General features: G+C 44.7%; 1 protein-coding gene across 10 annotated transcripts in view; it reads left to right on the top strand.

The window, feature by feature from the left end:
* The window catches only part of LOC110535257 (protein 4.1), a 118,054-nt gene that overhangs the window by 55,796 nt on the left and 35,067 nt on the right, over nt 1-27,191 (top strand). For 6 of the 10 annotated variants that reach the window (XM_036934835.1, XM_036934830.1, XM_036934834.1 and 3 more), the window contains exons 4-17: nt 8,379-8,483; nt 8,579-8,621; nt 8,773-8,848; nt 10,012-10,230; nt 10,929-11,016; nt 13,570-13,614; nt 17,016-17,168; nt 17,362-17,459; nt 17,693-17,868; nt 20,252-20,566; nt 22,481-22,734; nt 23,529-23,576; nt 23,768-23,803; nt 26,137-26,325. In XM_036934835.1, the coding sequence (XP_036790730.1) occupies nt 8,379-8,483; nt 8,579-8,621; nt 8,773-8,848; nt 10,012-10,230; nt 10,929-11,016; nt 13,570-13,614; nt 17,016-17,168; nt 17,362-17,459; nt 17,693-17,868; nt 20,252-20,566; nt 22,481-22,734; nt 23,529-23,576; nt 23,768-23,803; nt 26,137-26,325 (1,845 nt within the window). Of the gene's footprint in view, nt 1-6,978; nt 7,198-8,378; nt 8,484-8,578; nt 8,622-8,772; nt 8,849-10,011; nt 10,231-10,928; nt 11,017-13,569; nt 13,615-17,015; nt 17,169-17,361; nt 17,460-17,692; nt 17,869-20,251; nt 20,567-22,480; nt 22,735-23,528; nt 23,577-23,767; nt 23,804-26,136; nt 26,326-27,191 lie in introns of those variants that run through there. The other 4 variants (XM_036934838.1, XM_036934832.1, XM_036934836.1 and 1 more) reach the window with 4 other exon arrangements.

The following is a 27,191-nucleotide window of genomic DNA, read 5'->3' as shown; positions in this document are numbered from 1 at the left end:
TTATTTAACTAGACAAGTCAGTTAAGAACAAATTCCTATTTACAATGACGGCCTACACTGGCCAAACCCAGACGTCGCTGGGCCTATTGTGCGCCGCCCTATGGGACTCCCAATCATGGCCGGTTGTGAAACAGTAAGTGGGTTGGTGTGTGTGTGTGTGTGTGTGTGTGTGTGTGTGTGTGTGTGTGTGTGTGTGTGTGTGTGTGTGTGTGTGGCAGAGTTCACCAGGGATAGAGATGGGGTGGTCAGAGATGGCAGGACCTTAATGTATCAAAGTTAGTCTCACTGATATTTCTTTATTTTCTTTATTTAACCTTTATTTTATCAGGGAGTCATTCTGAGACTGAAGTCTCTTTATTTTATCAGGGAGTCATTCTGAGACTGAAGTCTCTTTATTTTATCAGGGAGTCATTCTGAGACTGAGATCTCTTTATTTTATCAGGGAGTCATTCTGAGACTGAAGTCTCTTTATTTTATCAGGGAGTCATTCTGAGACTGAAGTCTCTTTATTTTATCAGGGAGTCATTCTGAGACTGAAGTCTCTTTATTTTATCAGGGAGTCATTCTGAGACTGAAGTCTCTTTATTTTATCAGGTAGTCATTCTGAGACTGAAGTCTCTTTATTTTATCAGGGAGTCATTCTGAGACTGAAGTCTCTTTATTTTATCAGGGAGTCATTCTGAGACTGAGATCTCTTTATTTTATCAGGGAGTCATTCTGAGACTGAAGTCTTTTTATTTTATCAGGGAGTCATTCTGAGACTGAAGTCTCTTTATTTTATCAGGGAGTCATTCTGAGACTGAGATCTCTTTATTTTATCAGGGAGTCATTCTGAGACTGAGATCTCTTTATTTTATCAGGGAGTCATTCTGAGACTGAAGTCTTTTTATTTTATCAGGGAGTCATTCTGAGACTGAAGTCTCTTTATTTTATCAGGGAGTCATTCTGAGACTGAGATCTCTTTATTTTATCAGGGAGTCATTCTGAGACTGAAGTCTTTTTATTTTATCAGGGAGTCATTCTGAGACTGAAGTCTCTTTATTTTATCAGGGAGTCATTCTGAGACTGAGATCTCTTTATTTTATCAGGGAGTCATTCTGAGACTGAGATCTCTTTATTTTATCAGGGAGTCATTCTGAGACTGAGATCTCTTTATTTTATCAGGGAGTCATTCTGAGACTGAGATCTCTTTATTTTATCAGGCAGTCATAATGAGACTGAGATCTCTTTATTTTATCAGGGAGTCATTCTGAGACTGAGATCTGTTTATTTTATCAGGGAGTCATACTGAGACTGAGATCTCTTTATTTTATCAGGGAGTCATACTGAGACTGAGATCTCTTTATTTTATCAGGGAGTCATTCTGAGACTGAGATCTCTTTATTTTATCAGGCAGTCATAATGAGACTGAGATCTCTTTATTTTATCAGGGAGTCATACTGAGACTGAGATCTCTTTGACAGATGAACCCTGAAAAATACAAGTTGGCTTGAGGTTGTTTTTTATCATGCTGACTCAATGACCTTTCCTTCTACAAATTCACCAGTTTACAGGATGGGTGGACATGAATCGTATTGTTCAATTAGAAGCTCATCTATATGCATGGCTCTTCCTTCTATTTCCTGTATTCTCTGATATTAACATAATTAAAGACTATGGAATTGACTCTGCTTTAAACAGTATTGTAGTAAACTCCCCTTAGACCTAATACTGTCTGTTTACATTGATAAACACCCCTTAGACCTAATACTGTCTGTTTATATTGATAAACACCCCTTAGACCTAATACTGTCTGTTTATATTGATAAACACCCCTTAGACCTAATACTGTCTGTTTATAAACACCCCTTAGACCTAATACTGTCTGTTTACATTGATAAACACCCCTTAGACCTAATACTGTCTGTTTACATTGATAAACACCCCTTAGACCTAATACTGTCTGTTTACATTGATAAACACCCCGTAGACCTAATACTGTCTGTTTACATTGATAAACACCCCTTAGACCTAATACTGTCTGTTTATATTGATAAACACCCCTTAGACCTAATACTGTCTGTTTATATTGATAAACACCCCTTAGACCTAATACTGTCTGTTTATAAACACCCCTTAGACCTAATACTGTCTGTTTACATTGATAAACACCCCTTAGACCTAATACTGTCTGTTTACATTGATAAACACCCCTTAGACCTAATACTGTCTGTTTACATTGATAAACACCCCTTAGACCTAATACTGTCTGTTTATATTGATAAACACCCCTTAGACCTAATACTGTCTCTTTACATTGATAAACACCGCTTAGACCTAACACTGTCTGTTTACATTGATAAACACCCCTTAGACCTAATACTGTCTGTTTATAAACACCCCTTAGACCTAATACTGTCTGTTTACATTGATAAACACCCCTTAGACCTAATACTGTCTGTTTATATTGATAAACACCCCTTAGACCTAATACTGTCTGTTTACATTGATAAACACCCCTTAGACCTAATACTGTCTGTTTACATTGATAAACACCCCTTAGACCTAATACTGTCTGTTTATAAACACCCCTTAGAGCTAATACTGTCTGTTTATAAACACCCCTTAGACCTAATACTGTCTGTTTACATTGATAAACACCCCTTAGACCTAATACTGTCTGTTTACATTGATAAACACCCCTTAGACCTAATACTGTCTGTTTACATTGATAAACACCCCTTAGACCTAATACTGTCTGTTTATAAACACCCCTTAGACCTAATACTGTCTGTTTACATTGATAAACACCCCTTAGACCTAATACTGTCTGTTTATAAACACCCCTTAGACCTAATACTGTCTGTTTACATTGATAAACACCCCTTAGACCTAATACTGTCTGTTTACATTGATAAACACCCCTTAGACCTAATACTGTCTGTTTATATTGGTAAACACCCCTTAGACCTAATACTGTCTGTTTACATTGATAAACACCCCTTAGACCTAATACTGTCTGTTTATAAACTCCCCTTAGACCTAATACTGTCTGTTTACATTGATAAACACCCCTTAGACCTAATACTGTCTGTTTATATTGATAAACACCCCTTAGACCTAATACTGTCTGTTTACATTGATAAACACCCCTTAGACCTAATACTGTCTGTTTATAAACACCCCTTAGACCTAATACTGTCTGTTTATAAACACCCCTTAGACCTAATACTGTCTGTTTACATTGATAAACACCCCTTAGACCTAATACTGTCTGTTTACATTGATAAACACCCCTTAGACCTAATACTGTCTGTTTATAAACACCCCTTAGACCTAATACTGTCTGTTTATAAACACCCCTTAGACCTAATACTGTATGTTTATAAACACCCCTTAGACCTAATACTGTCTGTTTACATTGATAAACACCCCTTAGACCTAATACTGTCTGTTTACATTGATAAACACCCCGTAGACCTAATACTGTCTGTTTACATTGATAAACACCCCTTAGACCTAATACTGTCTGTTTATATTGATAAACACCCCTTAGACCTAATACTGTCTGTTTACATTGATAAACACCCCTGCCCCCACCACGTCTAGAGACAGAGCTTTTGGGGTCAATTTGACGTTTGGCTTCTAAGCAGACGTCATCCGTCACTCTGTATAAATCTGTCCTGTCCTATACATTTAATGTTTTGTCTCCAGAGACTCTGTTCTGTAGCTTCCAGCAAACTCTGTCAGACAAAAACTGGAGAGAAACCAATCTACTTAGTGCAGTTTGAGCCCTAGGCTGGATTTAGACAGATTAGTCAGAACGTCCAATGGAAAAAGATGATAGAGCATTGTGGCCGGTTGGCCCAGTCGTTCGGTTGGTCGCTTGGTGTTGGTGGCCATGGGAATGTGACACGGCGGAGAGAGGGGTGTGGCCCCGGGCTTAATGTGCTGCAGTGATAATTGACTGGCTCTGTTCCCAGCAGAGAGGACAGAGGAGAGACGTGGGGGGGTGGGGGGGATCGGGGGGAAGATTGAGGGGGGGGGGGGCAAGGGGGAAGAGAGGGGACGACAGGGGGAAGAGTGAGGGGGGCAGGGGGAAGAGAGATCGGGGCAGGGGGAAGCGAGAGAGGGGGCAGGGGGACGAGTGAGGGGGGCAGGGGGAAGAGAGAGAGGGGGACAGAGGGACAAGTGAGGGGGCAGGGGGACGAGTGAGGGGGACAGGGGGAAGAGAGAGGAGGCAGAGGGAGGAGTGAGGGGGAGCAGGGGGAAGAGAGAGGGGGCAGGGGGAAGAGAGAGAGGTGGCAGGGGGAAGAGAGAGAGGTGGCAGGGGGAAGAGCGAGGGGGGCAGGGGGAAGAGAGAGGGGGCAGAGGGAGGAGTGAGGGGGAGCAGGGGGGAAGAGAGAGAGGTGGCAGGGGAAGAGAGAGAGGGGGCAGGGGGAAGAGAGAGAGGGGGCAGGGGCAAGAGAGAGAGGGTGCAGGGGGAAGAGAGAGAGGGGTCAGGGTGAAGAGAGCAGGGGGAAGAGAGAGAGGGGGCAGGGGGAAGAGAGTGGGGGGGCAGGGGGAGGAGTGAGGGGGGGCAGGGGGACGAGTGAGGGGGGCAGGGGGAAGAGAGAGAGGGGGGCAGAGGGACGAGTGAGGGGGGCAGGGGGACGAGTGAGGGGGACAGGGGAAAGAGAGAGGGGGGCAGGGGGAAGATAGAGGGGGCAGAGGGAGGAGAGAGGGGGCAGGGGGAAGATAGAGGGGGCAGAGGGAGGAGTCAGGGGGAGCAGGGGGGAAGAGAGAGAGGTGGCAGGGGAAGAGAGAGAGGGGGCAGGGGGAAGAGAGAGGGGGATAGAGGTCAGAAGAGAGGAGGGGGATAGAGGTCAGAAGAGAGGATGGGGGATAGAGGTCAGAAGAGAGGAGGGGATAGAGGTCAGAAGAGAGAAGGGGGATAGAGGTCAGAAGAGAGGAGGGGGATAGAGGTCAGAAGAGAGGAGGGGGATAGAGGTCAGAAGAGAGGAGGGTGATAGAGGTCAGAAGAGAGAATGGGGATAGAGGTCAGAAGAGAGGAGGGGGATAGAGGTCAGAAGAGAGGAGGGGGATAGAGGTCAGAAGAGAGGAGGGGGATAGAGGTCAGAAGAGAGGAGGGGGATAGAGGTCAGAAGAGAGGAGGGGGATAGAGGTCAGAAGAGAGAAGGGGGATAGAGGTCAGAAGAGAGCAGGGGGATAGAGGTCAGAAGAGAGGAGGGGGATAGAGGTCAGAAGAGAGGAGGGGATAGAGGTCAGAAGAGAGAAGGGTGATAGAGGTCAGAAGAGAGGAGGGGGATAGAGGTCAGAAGAGAGGAGGGGATAGAGGTCAGAAGAGAGGAGGGGGATAGAGGTCAGAAGAGAGGAGGGGGATAGAGGTCAGAAGAGAGGAGGGGGATAGAGGTCAGAAGAGAGGAGGGGGATAGAGGTCAGAAGAGAGGAGGGGATAGAGGTCAGAAGAGAGGAGGGGGATAGAGGTCAGAAGAGAGAAGGGGGATAGAGGTCAGAAGAGAGGAGGGGATAGAGGTCAGAAGAGAGGAGGGGGATAGAGGTCAGAAGAGAGGAGGGGGATAGAGGTCAGAAGAGAGGAGGGGGATAGAGGTCAGAAGAGAGAAGGGGGGTAGAGGGGAAAGAAGAGTAAAAAGGGAAGTGTGATAAGAAGAGATAAGGCTAAGATGAGAGAGGAGAGTGGAAAGACTTGAGGCGAGAGAGGAAAGTGGAGAAGGATCGAGGGGGCGAGAGAGGGACAGAGTTCACTGAGGGATAAAAAGAGAGGGGGATGATGGCATGACGTCCCCTCCTCTCTCGCAGTGACATGCCACTCTTCTTCTGGTCCAAATGGTCTGACTCATCAATGTGCTCTGACCTACCACACAAACAGCATTCCAATTAACTATCCATCAGCCCCCATCAATGCCACAATAACACTCCTAGAAATGGATGTAGTGACGTGGCGGCTAGGGAAGTGAAAACATGTTTTTCTCTCCATCTCTCTTTGTCCTTGTGGTTCAGTAGCTACATTGTTTGTAGCTTTGGGGATGTTGTTTTGATCACTCAGGCAGTGAGTGAGATCGTTGTAGTGCTCCTTCTGGAAGGGAAATTGAGGCTGCAGAGAGCGGATGTTCTTTAGCGTTAGCCGCTGGCTGCCCAAGGCTAATTCACATACAGGTAACTGCCTAAATACAGGAAACACTAACATAGAGTGTCTTAATGGCGTTGGGCCACCACCAGCCGCCAGAACAGCTTCAATGTGCCTTGGCATAGATTCTTCAACTGTCTGGAAGTCTATTGAAGGGATGCGTCACCATTCACAAGAAATTCCATCATTTGGTGTTTTGTTGATGGTGGTGGAAAACGCTGTCTCAGACGCCACTCCAGAATCTCCTGTAAGTGTTCAATTGGGTTGAGATCTGGTGACTGAGACTGAGACACACACACACACACACACACACACACACACACACACACACACACACACACACACACACACACACACACACACACACACACACACACACACACACACACACACACACACACACACACCCCTTATACTCCTTTGAGGCCCCTCTTTCATAGTCCCTGAGGTCTCTTCTTTTAGCCGTGGTAGCCAGAATAGTGGGTAACTGGGCGTTTTATACATGACCCTAAGCATGATGGGATGTTAATTGCTTAATTGACCCAGGAACCACACCTATATTCTTTGTATCCCCCAAGTGTTTCCTTTATTTTGGCAGTTGCCTGAAGTTTACATTATTACTGGTCATTGTTTAAGGAGGTTACAGTGGTTAAGTGGCTCCCCAAGAGGCCTTTACGACCTTGGAAACGGCTTGACTGCGTTTCACAGTAAATCACTGAGACCTACCATAAGATGTTCCTCATTTACAAAAATATGGGATTTTCTTGCCTCCTATATTTTTCTTGCTGCATACACACACACACACACACACACACACACACACACACACACACACACACACACACAGTTGTTTTGTACTTTATTGTGAGCTTGAATGGCACAACTTCTGTGTAGCCCAAGAATGTATTAATTTTGATCCCACGCTTTCAGAGGAAGTGACAACAGAAGGAGCAGGTGTGTTTTTCTTGGAGGAGTTTTGTCTCTCTGATCGTGATGAGAGAGATAATTATCAGTCTTAGAGGATTCTGTGGACGTCAAGACACTTGAACTGAGACCAATGGGATGTGACGGTACGCTGCAGAGACTTGGTTTGTCTCAGTTTTAACAAACCTAGCAACACTCTTAGAAAAAAAGGTGCTATCTAGAACTGAAAAGGGTTCTTCGGCTGCCCCCATAGGAGAGCCCTTTGAAGAACCCTTTTTGGTTCCAGGTAGAACCATTTTGGTTCCAAGTAGAACCCTTTTCTGTTCCATGTTGAACCCTTTCCACAGAAGGTTCTACGTGGAACCCAAAAGAGTTCTACCTAAAAACCAAAAAAAGGTTTCTACCTGGAACCAAAAAGGGTTCTCCTATGGGGACAGCCAAAGATCCCTTTTGGAACCCTTGTTCTCTTTTTACTCCAGAAACACTCTACAAAATAACCCTCACAATCTTTGTCTGTTTCAAGGTGACATGTTTGGACATACCAGTTTCGTCGCAGGTGTAAAATAATTCTGCAGTAGGAGCATTTGATTATATATACAATATTTCTTGATAATTTGGTTACAGTCATTGCAGCTCAAGGTTTTATTAAGGGGGCAATTACTTTCTCTCATTGGGTCTTGCATAACTTTGTCAATTAAATAAATAAAATAAGTATATTTTTGAGGGCTTGTTTGTAAACTCATGTTAGGTTTGGGTTGAAGATCTGATAACATTCAGTATCAAAAATATGCAAAAAAAAAATATGCAAAAAATAGAGAAAATCAGAAAGGGGGCAAATAGTTTTTCACGGCTCGGTATAAGCACCTCATTGGACTATTTTTATGTAGCATTAAGGCATGTTGCTTATTTAGAGGTAACAATGGGAGCCTCACAGGTTGGCGTATCATGGTGGCAGGGAGCCTTGGATCTCACCCTGCGAGGGCCAGGCAGGGTAGCAGACATTAGGACACTCATCATGATGTGACACAAAATGGTGTGATGCTGGGAAATGGGAGTGGGAGCCCTTTTTAACAGACGACTTCCTCCCCTGTAGAGAGTTGAGTCATGGTTGAGTCATGTGGATTCTCTTCTTTAGTGCAATCCATCATTAAACGGCTCCCGAACCGGTGCGAGGAATATATCACAATTTAGTGCGTTGGGATGCCGTTGTCATTTAGGAGGGGTTTGAGATCCGAAAAATTGTATGCCGCAGTAAACATCTGTCCAATGTATAATTTCAGGAATAAAAGAATGTAGGTTAATCTAAGTGTTTCGTCTCTATCTGCAGAAACGGGAGAGAGGCCATGTGTTATTTGACAAAGTGTGTGAGCAGCTCAACCTCCTGGAAAAGGACTACTTTGGCATCACATTCCGGGACATCGAAAACCAAAAGGTGGAATTTGTCTTGTTGATTTTGCTGTGTAATTATGAGTGTTTTGAACATGTTTTGATGTGAATTAACACCGTCCTCTTGAACTCTTGAACCAGAACTGGTTAGACCAATCCAAGGAGATGAAGAAACAGATCAGAGGTGTGTAGAATATGGGTTTTTGAAAGTTATTTCTCTGCGTGGTTTGAAAGTTAGCCAGCATGCTAGTTACTCCGGCTTAAAGGCACAATCTGGGTTTTTTCCTGCTGTTTAACGGTCATTTCAATGAAATGGTTGTTTTTGTACACTGCAGGAGCCGCCTGGAATTTTTCATTCAATGTGAAGTTCTACCCTCCAGACCCAGCCCAGCTGTCTGAGGATATTACAAGGTTACACTTTCTATAGTTCCACTTTCGGGATATACACTGAGTATGCAAAACATTAAGGACACTTGCTCTTCTCATGACATAGACTGAACAAGTGAATCCAGGTGAACTTCGATCACTGTAGATGAAGGAGAGGAAACAGGTTAGAGAAGGATTTTTAAGCCTTGGGTGAATGGACAAGACAAAAGATTGAAGTGGCTTTGAACGGGGTATGGTAGTAGGTGCCAGTCACACCGGTTACAACGCTGCTGGGTTTTTCACACTCAATAGTTTCCCCTGTGTAACAAGAATGATCCAGCACCCAATGACATCCAGCCAACTTGACTCAGCTGTGGGAAGCATTGGAGTCAACATGGGCCAGCATCCCTGTGGAACGCTTTCCACACCTCGTAGAATCGACGAATTGAGGCTGTTCTGAGGGCAAAGGGGATGAACCGTTTATTTATTTTGACCCCTTTTTCTCCCCAATTTTGTGGAATCCAATTGGTAGATACAGTCTTGTCTTATCGCATTTCCCGTACGGACTCGGAAGAGGCGAAGGTCGAGAGCCGTGCTTTCTCCTAAACACAACCCAATCAGGCCGCACTGCTTCTTCACACACTGCCCACTTAACCCGGAAGCAAGCCACACCAATGTGTCGGAGGAAACACGGTACACCTGGCGACCGTGTCAGCGTGCACTGCGCCCGGCCTGCCACAGGAGTTGCTAGTGTACGATGGCACAAGGACATCCCTGCCGGCCAAACACTCCCCTAACCGGGACGACGCTGAGCCAATTGTGCACCGCCACATGGGTCTCCCGGTCGTGGCCGGCTGCGACAGAGCCTGGACTCGAACACAGAATCTCTACTGGCACAGCTAGCCTTAGACCATTGCACCACTCGGGAGGCCGGGGGGATATACCTTAATATTAGGAAGATGTTCGTAATGTTTGGTATACTCAGTGTATATAAGCATAATACCAAATTAAACATTTTTATCAATGAAATACTGTCCTGTGTGCATTTTATTTCTATTGACCTCTTTCTCGCTTTCTCTTTTTTTCTCCCTTTCTCTCACACTTTTTTCTCACCTCATGACACAAACTCCATCCCTCACTCTCCTTTATCTTTCCCCACCCCTCTCTATCTGTCCCTCGCCCTCTCATCCCTTTCTCTCCCCTTCCAGATATTACCTGTGCCTCCAGTTGAGGGATGACGTAGTGTCTGGGCGTCTGCCATGCTCTTTCGCCACCCACACGGTGCTGGGATCCTACACGGTTCAATCAGAGTTGGGGGACTACGATCTCGAGGAGTCTGGGACGGACTACGTCAGCGAGTTCCGCTTCGCCCCCAACCAGACCAAGGAGCTGGAGGAGAAGGTCATGGACCTGCACAAGAACTACAAGTTAGTCTGTCTGTTGAGAACTACACTTAGAAGAAAGGGTTCTTCATCAGTTCCCATACGATAACCCTTTTTGGTTCCAGGTGGAACCCATTTTGGTTCCAGGTAAAACTATTTTGGGCTCCACGTAGAACCTTCTATGGAAAGGGTGTTACATGGAACTCAAAAGGGTTCTAGCTGGAACCAAAAGGGTAATTTCTACCTGGTACCAAAAAGGTTCTTCAAAGGGTTCTCCTATTGGGACAGCCCTTTTCGGTTCTAGATAGCACCTTTTTTTCTAAGAGTGTAGAATTCAGTCTGGTTGTCTGTCCATCTGTCTGCCTAGAACTACAAGTCAGTCTGGTTGTCTGTTCGTCTGTCTCTCTAGAACTACAAGTCAGTCTGATTGTCTGTTTGTCTGTCTCTCTAGAACTACAAGTCAGTCTGTTCGTCTGTCTCTCTAGAACTACAAGTCAGTCTGGTTGTCTGTTTGTCTGTCTGTCTAGAACTACAAGTCAGTCTGGTTGTCTGTTTGTCTGTCTCTCTAGAACTACAAGTCAGTCTGGTGGTCTGTTTGTCTGTCTCTCTAGAACTACAAGTCAGTCTGGTGGTCTGTACATGTGTCTGTCCGTCTGTCTGACCTAATGGAAGAGAAGGTCATGGTCTCAAAAGTAGCTGTCAAAAACCCATACAAAAAGCTGTGTGTATCTTTGTCTCTCCAGAGGAATGACGCCAGCTGACGCTGAGATGCACTTCCTGGAAAACGTGAAGAAGCTGTCCATGTACGGAGTTGACCTGCACCATGCCAAGGTAAAGTGGCCTAATTCAACTTTTACAAAACAGGCTACCTGTTATTGACCCCAACCCTGTTGTTGTTTTTCAAAATGCCTGCCCTGTCATGAATTGAAAAAGCCCTATTGTTATGGCCTGCATGATGCTGCCAGGTTCCCTGCCCTTTGACCCCCAGCAGCTGCATGATGCTGCCTGGTTCCCTGTCCTTTGACCCCCAGCAGCCGCATGATGCTGCCTGGTTCCCTGCCCTTTGACCCCCAGCAGCTGCATGATGCTGCCTGGTTCCCTGCCCTTTGACCCCCAGCAGCTTCAATAGCCATTTGGATCATTGTTGTTTGAACCCTCAGGTCCAATCCATGGTGTTGTGTACTGCTCTCAGTGACACCTCAAAACCCACTTTAGGTCCAATCCATGGTGTTGTGTACTGCTCTGAGTGACACCTCAAAACCCACTTTAGGTCCAATCCATGGTGTTGTGTACTGCTCTCAGTGACACCTCAAAACCCACTTCAGGTCCAGTCCATGGTGTTGTGTACTGCTCTCAGTGACACCTCAAACCCCACTACAGGTCCAGTCCATGGTGTTGTGTACTGCTCTCAGTGACATCTCAAAAACACAGGTCTAGGAGAAATAAGTTTAGTTTAGTTTAACCTTGCTACTAAATTTATGAATTTAGCCTATCAGAGGTGTGTACGCTAGACATGATCTGAATTTAGCCTATCAGAGGTGTGTTCGCTATACATGGTCTGAATTTAGCCTATCAGAGGTGTGTTCTCTAGACATGGACTGAATTTAGCCTATCAGAGGTGTGTTCTCTATATATGGTCTGAATTTAGCCTATCAGAGGTGTGTACGCTAGACATGGTCTGAATTTAGCCTATCAGAGGTGTGTTCTCTATATATGGTCTGAATTTAGCATATCAGAGGTGTGTTCTCTATATATGGTCTGAATTTAGCCTATCAGAGGTGTGTACGCTAGACAGGGTCTGAATTTAGCCTATCAGAGGTGTGTACGCTAGACATGATCTGAATTTAGCCTATCAGAGGTGTGTTCTCTATATATGGTCTGAATTTAGCCTATCAGAGGTGTGTTCTCTATATATGATCTGAATTTAGCCTATCAGAGGTGTGTTCTCTATATATGGTCTGAATTTAGCCTATCAGAGGTGTGTTCTCTAGACATGGTCTGAATTTAGCCTATCAGAGGTGTGTTCTCTAGACATGGTCTGAATTTAGCCTATCAGAGGTGTGTTCTCTAGACATGGTCTGAATTTAGCCTATCAGAGGTGTGTTCTCTATATATGATCTGAATTTAGCCTATCAGAGGTGTGTTCTCTAGACATGATCTGAATTTAGCCTATCAGAGGTGTGTTCTCTAGACATGGTCTGAATTTAGCCTATCAGAGGTGTGTTCTCTAGACATGATCTGAATTTAGCCTATCAGAGGTGTGTTCTCTAGACATGATCTACCTATTACTTGCTAATGTCTGTTTTGTGTTGAATATTGTTCTTTTGTAACTATGTTGTTTGTTTCTGTTGTTTGCAATGTCAGCTGGGGATCACATGTTAGGACTAACTACCCAAATCTAAGTAACCAAGTAAATCAAAAACTCAGATAAAATAACATAGATTTGAATGGAAATGGCACAGTCAGATAAAATACCAGTATCAGATAGATTATACTCAAGGAACGATAGGAGAGGAGAAACAGTTTTTTAAATTATTTTTTTTAGATCTTAGCTCAACTTTTTACAAATATGGCATATTTTTGTCTTCATCAAGGAAATATTGTTTGGACATTTCTATTTCTGTTGCCGTGTTCTCCTGAGTGGTGGTGCAGTGGTCTAAGGCACTGCATCGCAGTGCTAGCTGTGCCACTAGAGATTCTAGGTTCGAGTCCAGGCTCGGTCCCAGCTGGCCGCAACCGGGGACCCATGGGGCGACGCAGAATTGGCCCAGCGTCGTCCGGGTTAGGGGAGGGTTTGGCCGGCATGGATGTCTTTTCCCATAATGCACCAGTGACTCCTGTGGCGGGCCGGGCGCAATGCACGCTGACACGGTCGCCAAGTGCACGGTGTTTCCTATGACACATTGATGTGACTGGCTTCCGGGTTAAGTGAGCATTGTGTCAAGAAGCAGCGCGGCTTGATTGGGTTGTGTTTCGGAGGACGCACGGCTCTCGACCTTCGCCTCTCCCGAGTCCGTACGGGAGTTGCAGCGATGGGACAAGACTGTAACTACCAATTGGATGCCACAAAATAATAATACAACTCCATTGCCAGCCATGTATATATAGCCTGACCCAACGATTGATTGGGTTATATCATCTGACCTCATGTGAATCAACGCAATGATGGAAAAACCATTCACCTCCTCACACCAAATGTGTAATAGAGTAAGCATACTGTTTTCTCTTGAAATATAATAATAATAATGAAATAATGACATGCAGCTATTTCACTTCAGATTTGCGTTAATAACCAAATAAGAGATCACACTGATAGCATGGAAACCTTCCCTCTGGTCAGAACAGCCTATGATTGTGTTTTCTTATTCTTACTGAATGTCCTAGTTGGTAGGAAGCCTGTTTGAGTGCTTGTCTCCAGCTAAGGGCGAGGTAAGGCTTGCATTTTGTTTGTGTGTACGTAGAGTTACATGTATGTTACATGTGTCCCTGTCTGAAAACCCCTGTCTTCGTGCATGACCTGTTAGAGTCCATTGTTTGGAGCTGTGGGGTTGGCTCACCACAGTTTTGAGTTGACATTGTGGATACCTGTAGTTGTAGTCTCTTAGGTGGCTGTTGTGAGGTATAGGACATCACCCCCCCACCCTTCATAGCCCCAGTGCATATATATCCCACTCACAGGGAGTTGTGGACCCCCTCTGTCCCCCCATCTGCTCTGTGACACCACGACTGTGTTGATCTGCAGACTTCAAGACCTTTTGGGGAAGGCCTCATCATCGTGATGTCATGTGACTAGTATCTGCCACCGTAGCCCCACATAGGCTACGTTCCAATATCCACACTAACATGCCACTTGGAATGAAGCAATCAGGAATGCATTTCAGGTGGTATGCTAGTGTGAAAATTGGAACGTGGCATTAGATTTTAGACCAGAGTAGATGTCACTGAAGTCATAGGCTTTGCCTCATGAGTGATAGACTCCTCCATCACCATTACATTCACTGGCCTTGCAATGCCATCATATTGCGGTGTGCGAATGAAAGTTTAGACAAAAGGCTTCCTGCTGCATTGTAGACCTTCAGCATCTATGAAACTGGAACACAGTTCATAGTGCAACACAGCTGAACATACCTGAGTGTTGCTCATTACTACCCTGAACTAAACTGAACAAAAATATAAACGCTACGCAATGTTGTGCACAAATATGTTTACATCCCTGTTAGTGAGCATTTCTCCTTTGCCAAGATATTCCATCCACCTGACAGATGTGGCATATCACAAAGTGTATTAAACAGAATGATCATTACACAGGTTCACCTTGTGCTTGGGGACAAATAAAGTCCTCTCTAAAATGTGCAGTTTTGTCACACAACACAATGCAACAGATGATTCACGTTTTGGGGGAGTGTGCAATTGGCATGCTGACTGCAGGAAAGTCCAACAGAGCTGTTGCCAGATATTTTAATATTCATTAAAATATCTGTGTGTGCGGGGGATGGGGGGGGGGGGGGGGGGTCATTCTGAATGGCTGGGCCTGGCTCTAAAGTGGGTGGGCCTATGCCCTCACAGGCCCACACATGGCTGCGTCCCTGCCCAGTCATGTGAAATGTATAGATTAGGGCCTAATGAATTTCAGTTGACTGATTTCCTCATATGAACTGTAACTCATTAAAATCTTTTAAAATTGTTGCATGTTGCATTTATATTTTTGTTCAGTACACATTTACATAGCTAAGACAAGTACATCAGTGTGCTCTTTAAATTCTCTTCAAAATCTGTGCTCCCCTCGTCTCCTTAACTTCATCTGCACTGATTGGAACGTGACAGGTAAAAAACAAGATGGTGGAAGATCATCATTAGACTGGCTTTCACCTGGTCACTTCTTTCACCTGGTCACCTCTTTCACCTGGTCACTTCTTTCACCTGGTCACTTCTTTCACCTGGTCACCTCTTTCACCTGGTCACTTCTTTCACCTGGTCGGTTCTTTCACCTGGTCGGTTCTTTCACCTGGTTGGTTCTTTCACCTGGTCACTTCTTTCACCTGGTCACTTCTTTCACCTGGTCACTTTTTTCACCTGGTCACCTCTTTCACCTGGTCGGTTCTTTCACCTGGTCACTTTTTTCACCTGGTCGGTTCTTTCACCTGGTCACCTCTTTCACCTGGTCACTTCTTTCACCTGGTCACTTCTTTCACCTGGTCGGTTCTTTCACCTGGTTGGTTCTTTCACCTGGTCACTTCTTTCACCTGGTCACTTCTTTCACCTGGTCATTTCTTTCACCTGGCCACTTCTTTCACCTGGTCGGTTCTTTCACCTGGCCACTTCTTTCACCTGGTCGGTTCTTTCACCTGGTCGCTTCTTTCACCTGGTCACTTCTTTCACCTGGTCGGTTCTTTCACCTGGTCACTTCTTTCACCTGGTCGGTTCTTTCACCTGGTCACTTCTTTCACCTGGTCACTTCTTTCACCTGGTCGGTTCTTTCACCTGGTCACTTCTTTCACCTGGTCACTTCTTTCACCTGGTCGGTTCTTTCACCTGGTCACTTCTTTCACCTGGTCACGTCTTTCACCTGGTCACCTCTTTCACCTGGTCACTTCTTTCACCTGGTCACTTCTTTCACCTGGTTACCTCTTTCACCTGGTCACTTCTTTCACCTGGTCACCTCTTTCACCTGGTCACTTCTTTCACCTGGTCACTTCTTTCACCTGGTCACCTCTTTCACCTGGTCACTTCTTTCACCTGGTCACTTCTTTCACCTGGTCACCTCTTTCACCTGGTCACTTCTTTCACCTGGTCACTTCTTTCAGATCAGTGCAATGAAGGAGAAGAGGAGAGGACAGAATTTTTAGGCAATTGAGAAAGAGCCCAAGACCTGCTCCTGGCTATAAAGCCAGATATATCACTAGTGAAAGTGGGAGTTGTGAAAATAGATAGTTTTAGGATAAATAATTGGTTTCTGTTAATGTAAGTCCATTTCTTGTCTCTTGAGTTCTTGGTTTCGGTGAAATATGTCCGTCGACATTACAACAGCTCTCATGATGATTTCATTTTATTTAAATTACAAAGCTAATTTGAATCCGTCATTGAGAAATGCTTTGTAATTGGCTTGCTGTATCGCCAGTTGTCTTAGGCCGTCTATCTTGTAGGAGAAAGTGGTGGTGTCTGGATATTGTGAACCAATTTTTTTTTTTTACAATCAAGAAACCTTTTTTTGCCTGGTTTTCAGTTTGTTTTGGCATTAGTCAACTACTTTCCTGTTATCATGTACATATTTTATTTGTCACATGCACAAGAACAGTTAAATGCTGAACTTGCAAGCCCTACCCAACAATATTTTAAAAGTATATTAAAAAAACACTAATAAAAAACAGGAGAAATAAGAAATAAAAGAGGATGCTCTCTTATTTCCACTTGGTATAGGAGTCTAGTAAAGAGTGGACATACTGTAGAACAGGCCCGTTTAACACCAGGCCTGGAGGGCCGAAACACCTCTGGACTCTCTGGGTCAATTAGTAACGTTCATCATTCAATGGTAAAGAAAAGCCCTTTGGCCCTTTAGGCATGGAGTTGACCAGCCCTGCCGACAGTAAACTGAGGACAACATCCAAAAAGTGTGTTGAGTCAAGCCCAAACTGACTGACACCCAGGCTACCTCAATGTGAAACTAGTTTGAGTTGCAACATTCCAGAAACTTTCGCAAAGTTCCCTGTTTTTTTTTTTATACCAGTTTGCAGATGTTTCAGGAATTTTGCAATAAAGAATCAAATAAAAAGTGTAGTTTGAGTAGTGTCAAGTTGTTGACCACGGTGTGTGTTCCTGCCGGTCCTTCCCAGGATTCTGAGGGTGTTGAGATCATGTTGGGCGTGTGCTCTAGCGGTCTTCTGATCTACCGTGACCGCCTGCGCATCAACAGGTTCGCATGGCCCAAGGTCCTCAAGATCTCCTATAAAAGGAATAATTTCTACATCAAAATACGCCCCGGAGAGGTAAGCATGTCAGCATGGCCCTCCTAACATGAAAGAAGTGTCCCTATCCTGTTTGTATGTATGTATGTATGTAGAATGGCATCACATAGAATGGCATTGCATAGAATGACATCACATAGAATGACATCACATAGAATGACATCACATAGAATGACGTGTGTGTGTGTGTGTTTTCTGTACGTTTTGCCGTCAGTTTGAGCAGTTTGAAAGCACCATCGGGTTCAAGCTCCCCAACCATCGGGCGGCCAAGAGACTATGGAAAGTCTGCGTGGAGCACCACACCTTTTTCAGGTGAGACCTGGGCCACCACTTCAACGTGTAGACATCTGCCATTTCAGTGGAGGGTTTTGAAAGTAAATTTATAGCTATTGTATATTGTCTTGATTATCTTCACGCTGGGTTGGAGTAAAAGCCCGCATGCCCTGCTTCCCTCCAGGATCATTTTTCTATCCCTGCTGTAATAGTGTGGCTTTCTTGACCTCGTCCTTGTTCTCCTGACCTCACCATTCCTCCCTGTCCTCTAGGTTGGTGTCTCCAGAAACTCCCCCCAAGAAGTTCCTAAATCTGGGCTCTAAGTTCCGATACAGTGGGAGAACCCAGGCCCAGACGCGACGAGCCAGCTCCCAGATCGTCCGTCCGGCGCCCCGCTTCGAGCGCTCCACCAGCAAGCGCTACATCATGTCGCGCAGCCTGGACGGAGGTTCGTAGTTCCATCAACATTTCTCTTAGGAATGAAAGAGGATTGTGTCACATTTCATCCCATAGAGTTTGTGTTGGGAAAGTTAGCCTGAAAGCATTGAGTGTGCCACCATAAAGCTAGGTACAGGACATCAACCAAAAACGACTCAACCCAAATGAACAAGAAAATCATGTTGTCCTTGTCCCCCTCTGTCTCTATGTCCAGACTATTTTGAAGTTACTATCTCTTAAGCTGTTGAATTCAGCTGATAGGGTGTCAAGAGGACAGTACATTTGACCATACAGCTCAGGCACCAATCAATCAATGAACCCATCTGTCATAATGGCCATACCACTGCACACCTTGTGACAGCTGTCAATCAATCACACTTGATTTGGTCTTCACAACCATTGACATTCACTCAGGTCCTTCCAGACCTGTCATTGGCTGACAAGTGCCACTGGCGTGAATAGGGAATTGGTATTTTGTATACTTTCCCTTGAAATTCCCTAGAACAATGCAACATTATATTCTCCACAGAGCCATTTTGTTCACCGTTTGTCTTGAATGTGGCCGTTTGCTTGATAGCGTCACCATTTCCCAGTCTACATGAAAGCTTAAGAGAACCTCCCTAAGCAGCCGTGCTGTGAAGTCGCTAAAGCCTCAGTATGTCGCTCAGACTCATTACAGCTTGTAGCCATTGTTTTATCCTCGCTGCTCTGCACTCACATCGCCTTTTCATCCCCTCAAAGTACCCAGGGCTGTCCCCCTCTCCCCTGTCTTTATCAACCAGTCCCAGACCATGAGTAAGGTCCTTTATTTTTCAGGCCAGCTCACAGAGGTAGCCGCAGTTAGATGGCTCATAGTGACAGCGGCTGTGTACGAAGAGGGAATGGATACTCGCCACAGGAATTTATCAGACGCCCCCATTGTGTTATTTTGACATCGTCACTCGGCAACGCACCCTCTGCTTTTGTTCTCACCCGTTCTCACCCGTTCTCCCCTGGTCCAACCCATTCCCCCCTGTTCCCAACTGTTCTCACCCGTTCTCCCCTGTTCTCTCATGTAACCCCTTGTTCTCCCCTGTTCTCTCCTGTTCTCCCCATTCTCCCTGTTCTCCCCATTCTCCCTGTTCTCCCCTGTTCTCTCCTGTTCTCCCCATTCTCCCTGTTCTCCCCATTCTCCCTGTTCTCCCCCATTCTCTCTGTTCTCCCCTGTAAAGCCCTGTTCTCCCATGTTCTCCCATGTTCTCTCCTGTTCTCCCATGTTCTCCCCTGTTCTCTCCTGTTCTCCCCATTCTCCATGTTCTCTCCTGTAACCCCCTGTAATCTCCTGTACTCCCCCATTCTCCCTGTTCTCCCATGTTCTCCCCTGTTCTCTCCTGTTCTCCCCATTCTCCCTGTTCTCTCCTGTAACCCCCGTTTCCCCCATTCTCCCTGTTCTCCCCTGTTCTCCCCAATTCTCTCTGTTCTCCCCCGTTCTCCCCTGTAAATCCCCTGTTCCCACCTGTTCTCCCCGTCCTCTCCTGTAACCCCCAGTTCTCCCCAATCTCCCCGTCCTCCCCTGTTCTCCCCGTCCTCTCCTGTAACCCCCTGTTCTCCCCAATTCTCTCTGTTCTCCCCCGTTCTCCCGTTCCCACCTGTTCTCCCCATTCTCCCTGTAACCCCCTGTTCTCCCCATTCTCCCTGTTCTCCCCTGTTCTCCCCTGTAACCCCCAGTTCTCCCCTGTTCGGCCCCGTTCACTGATTAATTGGAGAATTTGTTTTTTAATTATATTTATGTCCCTTCCAGAGCTCTGTGAGCCAGCTGTCTTTGTCTTGATTGCCGGCGTGGGTCGTCACTATCGTATCAGAACTGTGGATGAAAACCGGTCCATTTGAATGTAAATGTTGTTGTAGCTGGCGTCCCCAGCTGATGTCTCATCTCGGGGTGACGAGCTCTTTTGGCGGAATTTCACTAGCTAACTGATGTGGCAGAGAGACTCTGCCAATTGGGTGTGGGGCCAATTTAATATGAGCCTCCTCGGGGCCCGTATTAGATTCAGACTCGTCATTATCATTGGACCGAAAAGTTAACATTGATATTTATGTCTCAACTCCTCATTGATGGGAGCCAGTTCAGTGTCTGACGGTTGGTTCACCTCCCATCCGAAAGTGTATCCATCCTCTAGCACTGTAAGACTCAACTCCATCTCTTAGTCTGAGGCTTTCCATAACACTGTGAATCAGACACAACTTACACATCCTTTAACATTCAGGTATTCAAATCTATAGTCAATATCTCTACAGAATTATAATATAAACCAACAATATTCTCTCAAGTGCTCAGCTGACTCCCTAATGCTCAGATTTGAATAGTATTACATCATCATGTTAATATTGAATTTCTATGCAATCCTCCTCAGCTCCGCAGAGTACACCCAAAAGGAGTTCACCCAAAAGGAGTTCACCCAATAGGAGTTCACCCAATAGGAGTTCACCCAAAAGGAGTTCACCCAATAGGAGTTCACCCAATAGGAGTTCACTCAATAGGAGTTCACCCAATAGGAGTTCACCCAAAAGGAGTTCACCCAAAAGGAGTTCACCCAAAAGGAGTTCACCCAAAAGGAGTTCACCCGAAAGGAGTTCACCCAAAAGGAGTTCACCCAAAAGGAATACCCCCCAGTCTGTATCCCCGAGAATTGAACCACCTGCTAGTTTTAACGTCGCTAAACCAACAGGTAGATATCATGCACTGTGTGTCTCTGTACATGCTAACAGTAGATGTAGCCCCTGCTAGCTATGCCTGCTAGTTAATTATCACATTTATGCTTCTTCCCTTTTCCTATTTTTGACGAGGGCCATTTTGTTTTGTATTTTGGGCCCTTTTTAGAGACTCCCCCCTCAGTGCTGACCAGGCTTGCATGCTCCCGTGCTGATTGGGGGAGCTCCCTGCCTAGCATGTGAATGCACCATGGCCTTCGCTTCACAGCTGTTCACTTGCAGTTGTTTGTTTCCAAAAAATATGGAGGAAACAAAATACGCCTTGTTGTGTAAGCTTGGCCGCTATTGGTTAATGTGGCCCGTATCTATAAGGAGACTTGACATTTACTCACTTTTTCTCCCAGCTCGTAACATGGAGTCCGAGTGCTTTCTGTGCCGTCACAGATGTAGGGAGATGGTACAAGTTAACCTAGATACAGTTAATATTGGTTAGGATATGTGTTTTTCTTGGCTGAATGATAGAACACAGCTTCTTAGCTGTGTTTGGGTCCACAACAGGGATGCAGTCCATTCTCTCATCTGTAACTGACTCATAGCAACGACGGAGCATCTTTTCATGTGTCAGTTAACAGCACATCCAACACCTTTGGATTTCCTGACTCGTTTACACCCTGATGCAGTAGGTGTTTTCTATTGATATTTCAGTGTGTGAAAGGAGCCTTTAACAAGTAGTTTGAGCCTTTGATTTCCAGTCAATGGGGAAAATTCCAAAGCTGCGGTAAGTTAAAGAATGTTTGTAAGGCCTGCGTATCGAGGAGCTTAAACATGACAGGTTATCAGGGATTTAGAATTCCAGTCCAAGAAGATGTTAATAGCGAGCATCTATGATGAGAGTTGTCAACCAATCAGAAAAACCTCTGCATGGAAACTGATAGCAAATCAGAAAACCCCTTTTCTCCTCCTAAATGTGGACCCTGGTATTTCACTAGTTGCTTACTGTTTTACTTGAAACTCTTCAAATCAAATTTTATTTTATCTTGATGATATTGTTGTATAATATCATACTGCCGATAAGATTCTATGAGCAGCTACACTACATGATCTATATAAGACTAAATTATGTGGACACCTGCTCATCAAACATCTCATTCCAAAATCATGGGCATTAATATGGAGTTGTTCCACCCTTTTCTGCTATAACAGCCTCCACTCCTCTGGGAAGGCTTTCCACCAGATGTTGGAACATTGCTGCATGGACTTGCTTCCATTCAGCCACAAGTGAGGTCGGCAACTGAAGTTGGGCGATTAGACCTGGCTAGCAGTTGGCGTTCCAATTTATCTCAAAGGTGTTTGATGAGGTTGAGGTCAGGGCTCTGTGCAGGCCAGTCAAATTCTTCCACGCCGATCTCGACAAACCATTTCTGTATGGACCTCGCTTGGTGCGCGGGGAATTGTCATGTTGAAACAGGAAAGGGCCTTCTCCAAACTGTTGCCACAAAGTTGGAAGCACATAATTGTCTAGAATGTCAATGTATGATGTGGTGGTGTCCACATACTTTTGTATACGAAATGTTCAGGGCTAGCTTTGTCATTTCAAACCACACAATGATTTCAGAATATTGCTTTAATTACAGATCATATCTGATAGAAAAGCTCTGATGTTGATAATATGTTATTATTTGTTATTATCAACAAGAATGGGATTTAATATCTCCTGTATCTCCTGAGTCAATGGCTGTGATGACTACGCTGATACAGACTGTAGCTCATTAGCATTACCTCTCCAACCCGCTGACCTGCAATATTGCCTCCGTTAAAGGAAAATGACAATTCCCTAAATGGAAAATGATCTGTGTGTGTATGTGTGTGTGGGTATGTGCGTGCTTGTGTCCGTGCGTGTGCGTGCATGTGCGTCTATGTGCATGCTTCAGAGATGGGCTCGGACCTATACGGAAGGGCGAAGGGCATCGCCATGAGCGACCTCATCACCACAGTGACACCGGAGAAAAGGGTGGAGGAAAGGAAGGCAGAGGAAGAGGTGGAAGTAAAGGTGGAGGTAGAGGTGGAAGTAGAGGTGGAAGTAGAGGTGGAAGTAGAGTTGGAGGAGGTGGAGGAGGATGAGACCACGAAAGCCACCGAGATCTCTCTACCAAGTCCAACCTCTCCCATTCGACACGACACCAAGGTATAGTTCTCCACACCCAATCAAATATCTTGTTCCTTTGCCCACCCCTGAGAGCATTCTATAATACATTCCTCTGAGTACCCAGATTCCACTCTGAAAATGACAGCAGTTTATTGCCGGAGCCAAGAGTAGAAAGTAGCTAGCGCCAGCCAGCGCTATTCTGTCAGACAGACTAGAGCCAGATGGCCTTTCTCCTTCTAGGGTAGCGAAGTAGCACAAATCTCATTGTCTGGGGATGCCACCCTGTGATTTCACGCTCTGCCACTCTCTCTATCAGGTAGGCAGGTCCCTGATAAGTCACTAATGGAGAACTGACCTGAACCTTCAATACTCGAAAGGCAGGGCCTATTTGAAATGTAGAAATAAAAATGGCTTTTTTTTAGTGAACAAATTGATGACAAGGAGCTTAACCTGAATGAACTTTGGCAGATGTAATGTCTGTACTTACTAGTTACCTAGGATAAGGGTTCTTAGTAGAATACAGAGGTCAGACTACTAACGTTAATTGCATTCGTGATGAACATTTATACGGTGGGAGAGTGACCTCAAGCTGGTGGAGTCATCTGTAATGTAGTTTAATGATATTATGTTGACATAGGTCATCTGAATATGTTTTAATGCATTTCCTGTTGACTTTTTCTTTACCCCGAAAACAGTTTACTAGGCACTACTTTGTTCAACCACTTTTCCTAATAGCTAATGTTTAGGTAAATATGAGTTCTGGGAAATGCTATACTCAACCCTAACAGCCACGGTTCTCTTTCTCCTCATGCTGTTGCGTTACTACTAAACAGACTGAACTGACTGACACTGGTGTCGATGGTGAACTGACAGCCACGGAGGTTTGTAACATGGGTAGTCACTAGTCACCTCAACTCTCATCTCCTTTTGTAGAAATCTTACGTTTTTTTGGTTTCACATTTCTATTTCAACAATATCTGATGTTATTTGATAATTCCTCTCGTAAGCTATAACGTGTGTTGTATTCCGGTTTCGATATCAAATTCCCTCTCTGTGCTTCCCATGCTGCCAGTCGGACCAGGAAGATGAGTCCGAGTTAAAGACACAGGTATACTAACTAAAGTACCTTAACACTCATTACCACTCATTTCATCCACAGCTGGTCAAACGACCATTTCACCCACAACCTGTGAGCCTGGGATTCAAAATCACTGAAGGCTGCACAATCAACAGCTGCAATCGACGAGGAGATATAGATTTGACATCTTTCCAGAACAGTCTCATAAGATGAATAAAGCAGGAGAATGTGTTTGTCAGACATAGTCTGCTGATGTTAGAGGTTGGTATTGTATGGAACAGCAGGCTAGTGCATGGTGGGGACTTGGTTTGGACAGTAACAGTGGATTTACCATTTTTTATGTCGTCAACATGAGGGGTTTGTAACAGGTAGCTGTTATAACAGACAGCATGAGGCGTTTGTAACAGGTAGCTGTTATAACAGACAACATGAGGGGTTTGTAACAGGTAGCTGTTATAACAGACAACATGAGGGGTTTGTAACAGGTAGCTGTTATAACAGACAACATGAGGGGTTTGTAACAGGTAGCTGTTATAGCAGACAGCATGAGGGGTTTGTAACAGGTAGCTGTTATAACAGACAACATGAGGGGTTTGTAACAGGTAGCTGTTATAACAGACAACATGAGGGGTTTGTAACAGGTAGCTGTTATAGCAGACAGCATGAGGGGTTTGTAACAGGTAGCTGTTATAACAGACAACATGAGGGGTTTGTAACAGGTAGCTGTTATAGCAGACAGCATGAGGGGTTTGTAACAGGTATGTTGAACTAATGATACCATGTTGTTTTGAACCAATGTTGTCTGATGTTTATTCACTAACATGCTACCTTTTATTTTGAGATTTTGTTTTGTTGATGTAATACATACTGGATTAACAGCATATGCCAGGTGGAAGTTATTGCTAGATAGAGAGTAAGAGGATGTTGAGTTACATTGATATCTATGAACGCTTCCTTAAAAAGGGGCAAATCCTAACTTCCATTTAGTCATGCATTGATGTCAATGGGAGACTAATTGAAAATGTTACGTAAGTGAAAGTTAGGATTCGCTGCAAAATGCAGATAATTCATTTGAAAAGAAGGTCTGTTTCAGATAGATTATGACGTTATATATTCAGCTCATTATACTGCAGCTGTGAACATAATACGAACATGCATCAAAGTAAAGGACATTACATTTGTCAATCTGTCACCACGGTGATACTTAGCCATGCTACTTGAATAGCAGCACACAAGCTGCTCTCCCAAAGATTCAGATGTGTAATTTGTCTCACAAAACACAGTTGATTTTCTATTGCATTCACTATCTCATTCATTTGTTGGGTTTTAGCTTGCGCTTTAGCGTCCAGTGGCATTCTTGTTTTCCATGGAATTTTATTTTCAGTATTTTTTTAAATTCATGGACTCAAAACATATTGCACAATCTGAAACAACATAACACAACACTGCTATATTGACTTGACATCCATACACATGTAACATCTAAACCTTAACGGTAACTGACCCTAACAGTAACTAACCCTAACGGTAACTAACCCTAACGGTAACTGACCCTAACGGTAACTGACCCTAACGGTAACTAACCCTAACGGTAACTAACCCTAACAGTAACTAACCCTAACGGTAACTAACCCTAACGGTAACTGACCCTAACGGTAACTAACCCTAACAGTAACTAACCCTAACGGTAACTGACCCTAACGGTAACTAACCCTAACGGTAACTAACCCTAACAGTAACTAACCCTAACAGTAACTAACCCTAACGGTAACTAACCCTAACGGTAACTGAGCCTAACGGTAACTAACCCTAACAGTAACTAACCCTAACGGTAACTGACCCTAACAGTAACTAACCCTAACGGTAACTGACCCTAACAGTAACTAACCCTAACGGTTACTAACCCTAACGGTTACTAACCTTAACGGTAACTAACCCTAACGGTAACTAACCCTAACAGTAACTAACCCTAACGGTAACTGACCCTAACGGTAACAAACCCTAACAGTAACTAACCCTAACGGTAACTGACCCTAACGGTAACTAACCCTAACAGTAACTAACCCTAACAGTAACTAACCCTAACAGTAACTGACCCTAACAGTAACTAACCCTAACGGTAACTAACCCTAACGGTAACTAACCCTAACCATTACTAACCCTAACGGTAACTAACCCTAACGGTAACTAACCCTAACGGTAACTAACCCTAACGGTAACTAACCCTAACAGTAACTAACCCTAACGGTAACTAACCCTAACGGTAACTAACCCTAAAGGTAACTAACCCTAACGGTAACTAACCCTAACAGTAACAGTAGTGTATCATTATCAGTAAGATTACTTCTCTTCCTGCTCCTCAGGACACAGTGGGCACGCCGGAGGAGCTGTTGAAACACACGACCAACATCAGTGAGCTCAAGAGATCGTTCCTGGAGACGGGCGCCGACTCGGCTGGCCTTACCGAATGGGAGAAGAGGCTGTCATCGTCCCCCCTGCGCTCGCCGCGCCTCGACGAGGCCCCCATGATCGAACCCCTGGAACTCGACGAGGTACCGGGAAGTTCATTGTTTAATCAGAGAGGGACAGAATGGAGAGAGAGAGAGACTGGGGGACATCAACATACTTTTTAGAGACCCCTCCATTTTCTACAAAACATTTAGTAGAACCTCACTGGGTGGAAACATCATCATGAGAAATCTAGTGGCATCTAATCCAGTGGTGGCCAGTGTGCAGGTTTTTGTTCCATTCCTGCTCTAACACCTGATTCTACTAATCAGCTGCTCATTAGCTCCTTGGTGAGCTGAATCAGGTTAGAAAACCTACTGGATGTACATACACAACCCTGATCTAAAGAGAAATAACAATTCACCTTTGATAGGCTATGATTTGAAGGTTGAGATGTGTCTGCTAGAATGTGAGAAGAATGAGATGTGTCTGCTAGAGTGTGAGAAGATTGAAATGTGTCTTCTAGAGTGTGAGAAGGTTGAGATGTGTCTGTTACAGTGTGAGAAGATTGAGATGTGTCTGCTACATTGTGAGAAGGTTGAGATGTGTCTGCTAGAGTGTGAAAAGATTGAGATGTGTCTGTTACAGTGTGAGAAGGTTGAGATGTGTCTGCTACAGTGTGAGAAGATTGAGATGGGTCTGCTAGAGTGTGAGAAGATTGAGATGGGTCTGCTAGAGTGTGAGAACATTGAGATGTGTCTGCTAGAGTGTGAGAAGGTTGAGATGTGTCTGCTAGAGTGTGAGAAGGTTGCGATGTGTCTGCTAGAGTGTGAGAAGATTGAGATGTGTCTGCTAGAGTGTGAGAAGATTGAGATGTGTCTGCTACAGTTTGAGAAGGTTGAGATGTGTCTGCTGGAGTGTGAGAAGGTTGAGATGTGTCTGCTAGAGTGTGAGAAGATTGAGATGTGTC

The sequence above is a fragment of the Oncorhynchus mykiss genome, chromosome 11 (genome assembly GCF_013265735.2).
Source record: "Oncorhynchus mykiss isolate Arlee chromosome 11, USDA_OmykA_1.1, whole genome shotgun sequence".
Lineage (NCBI taxonomy): Eukaryota > Metazoa > Chordata > Actinopteri > Salmoniformes > Salmonidae > Oncorhynchus > Oncorhynchus mykiss.
The sequence above is the reverse complement of the archived record's forward strand: the minus strand, read 5'-3'. Positions and strand labels throughout refer to the sequence as shown.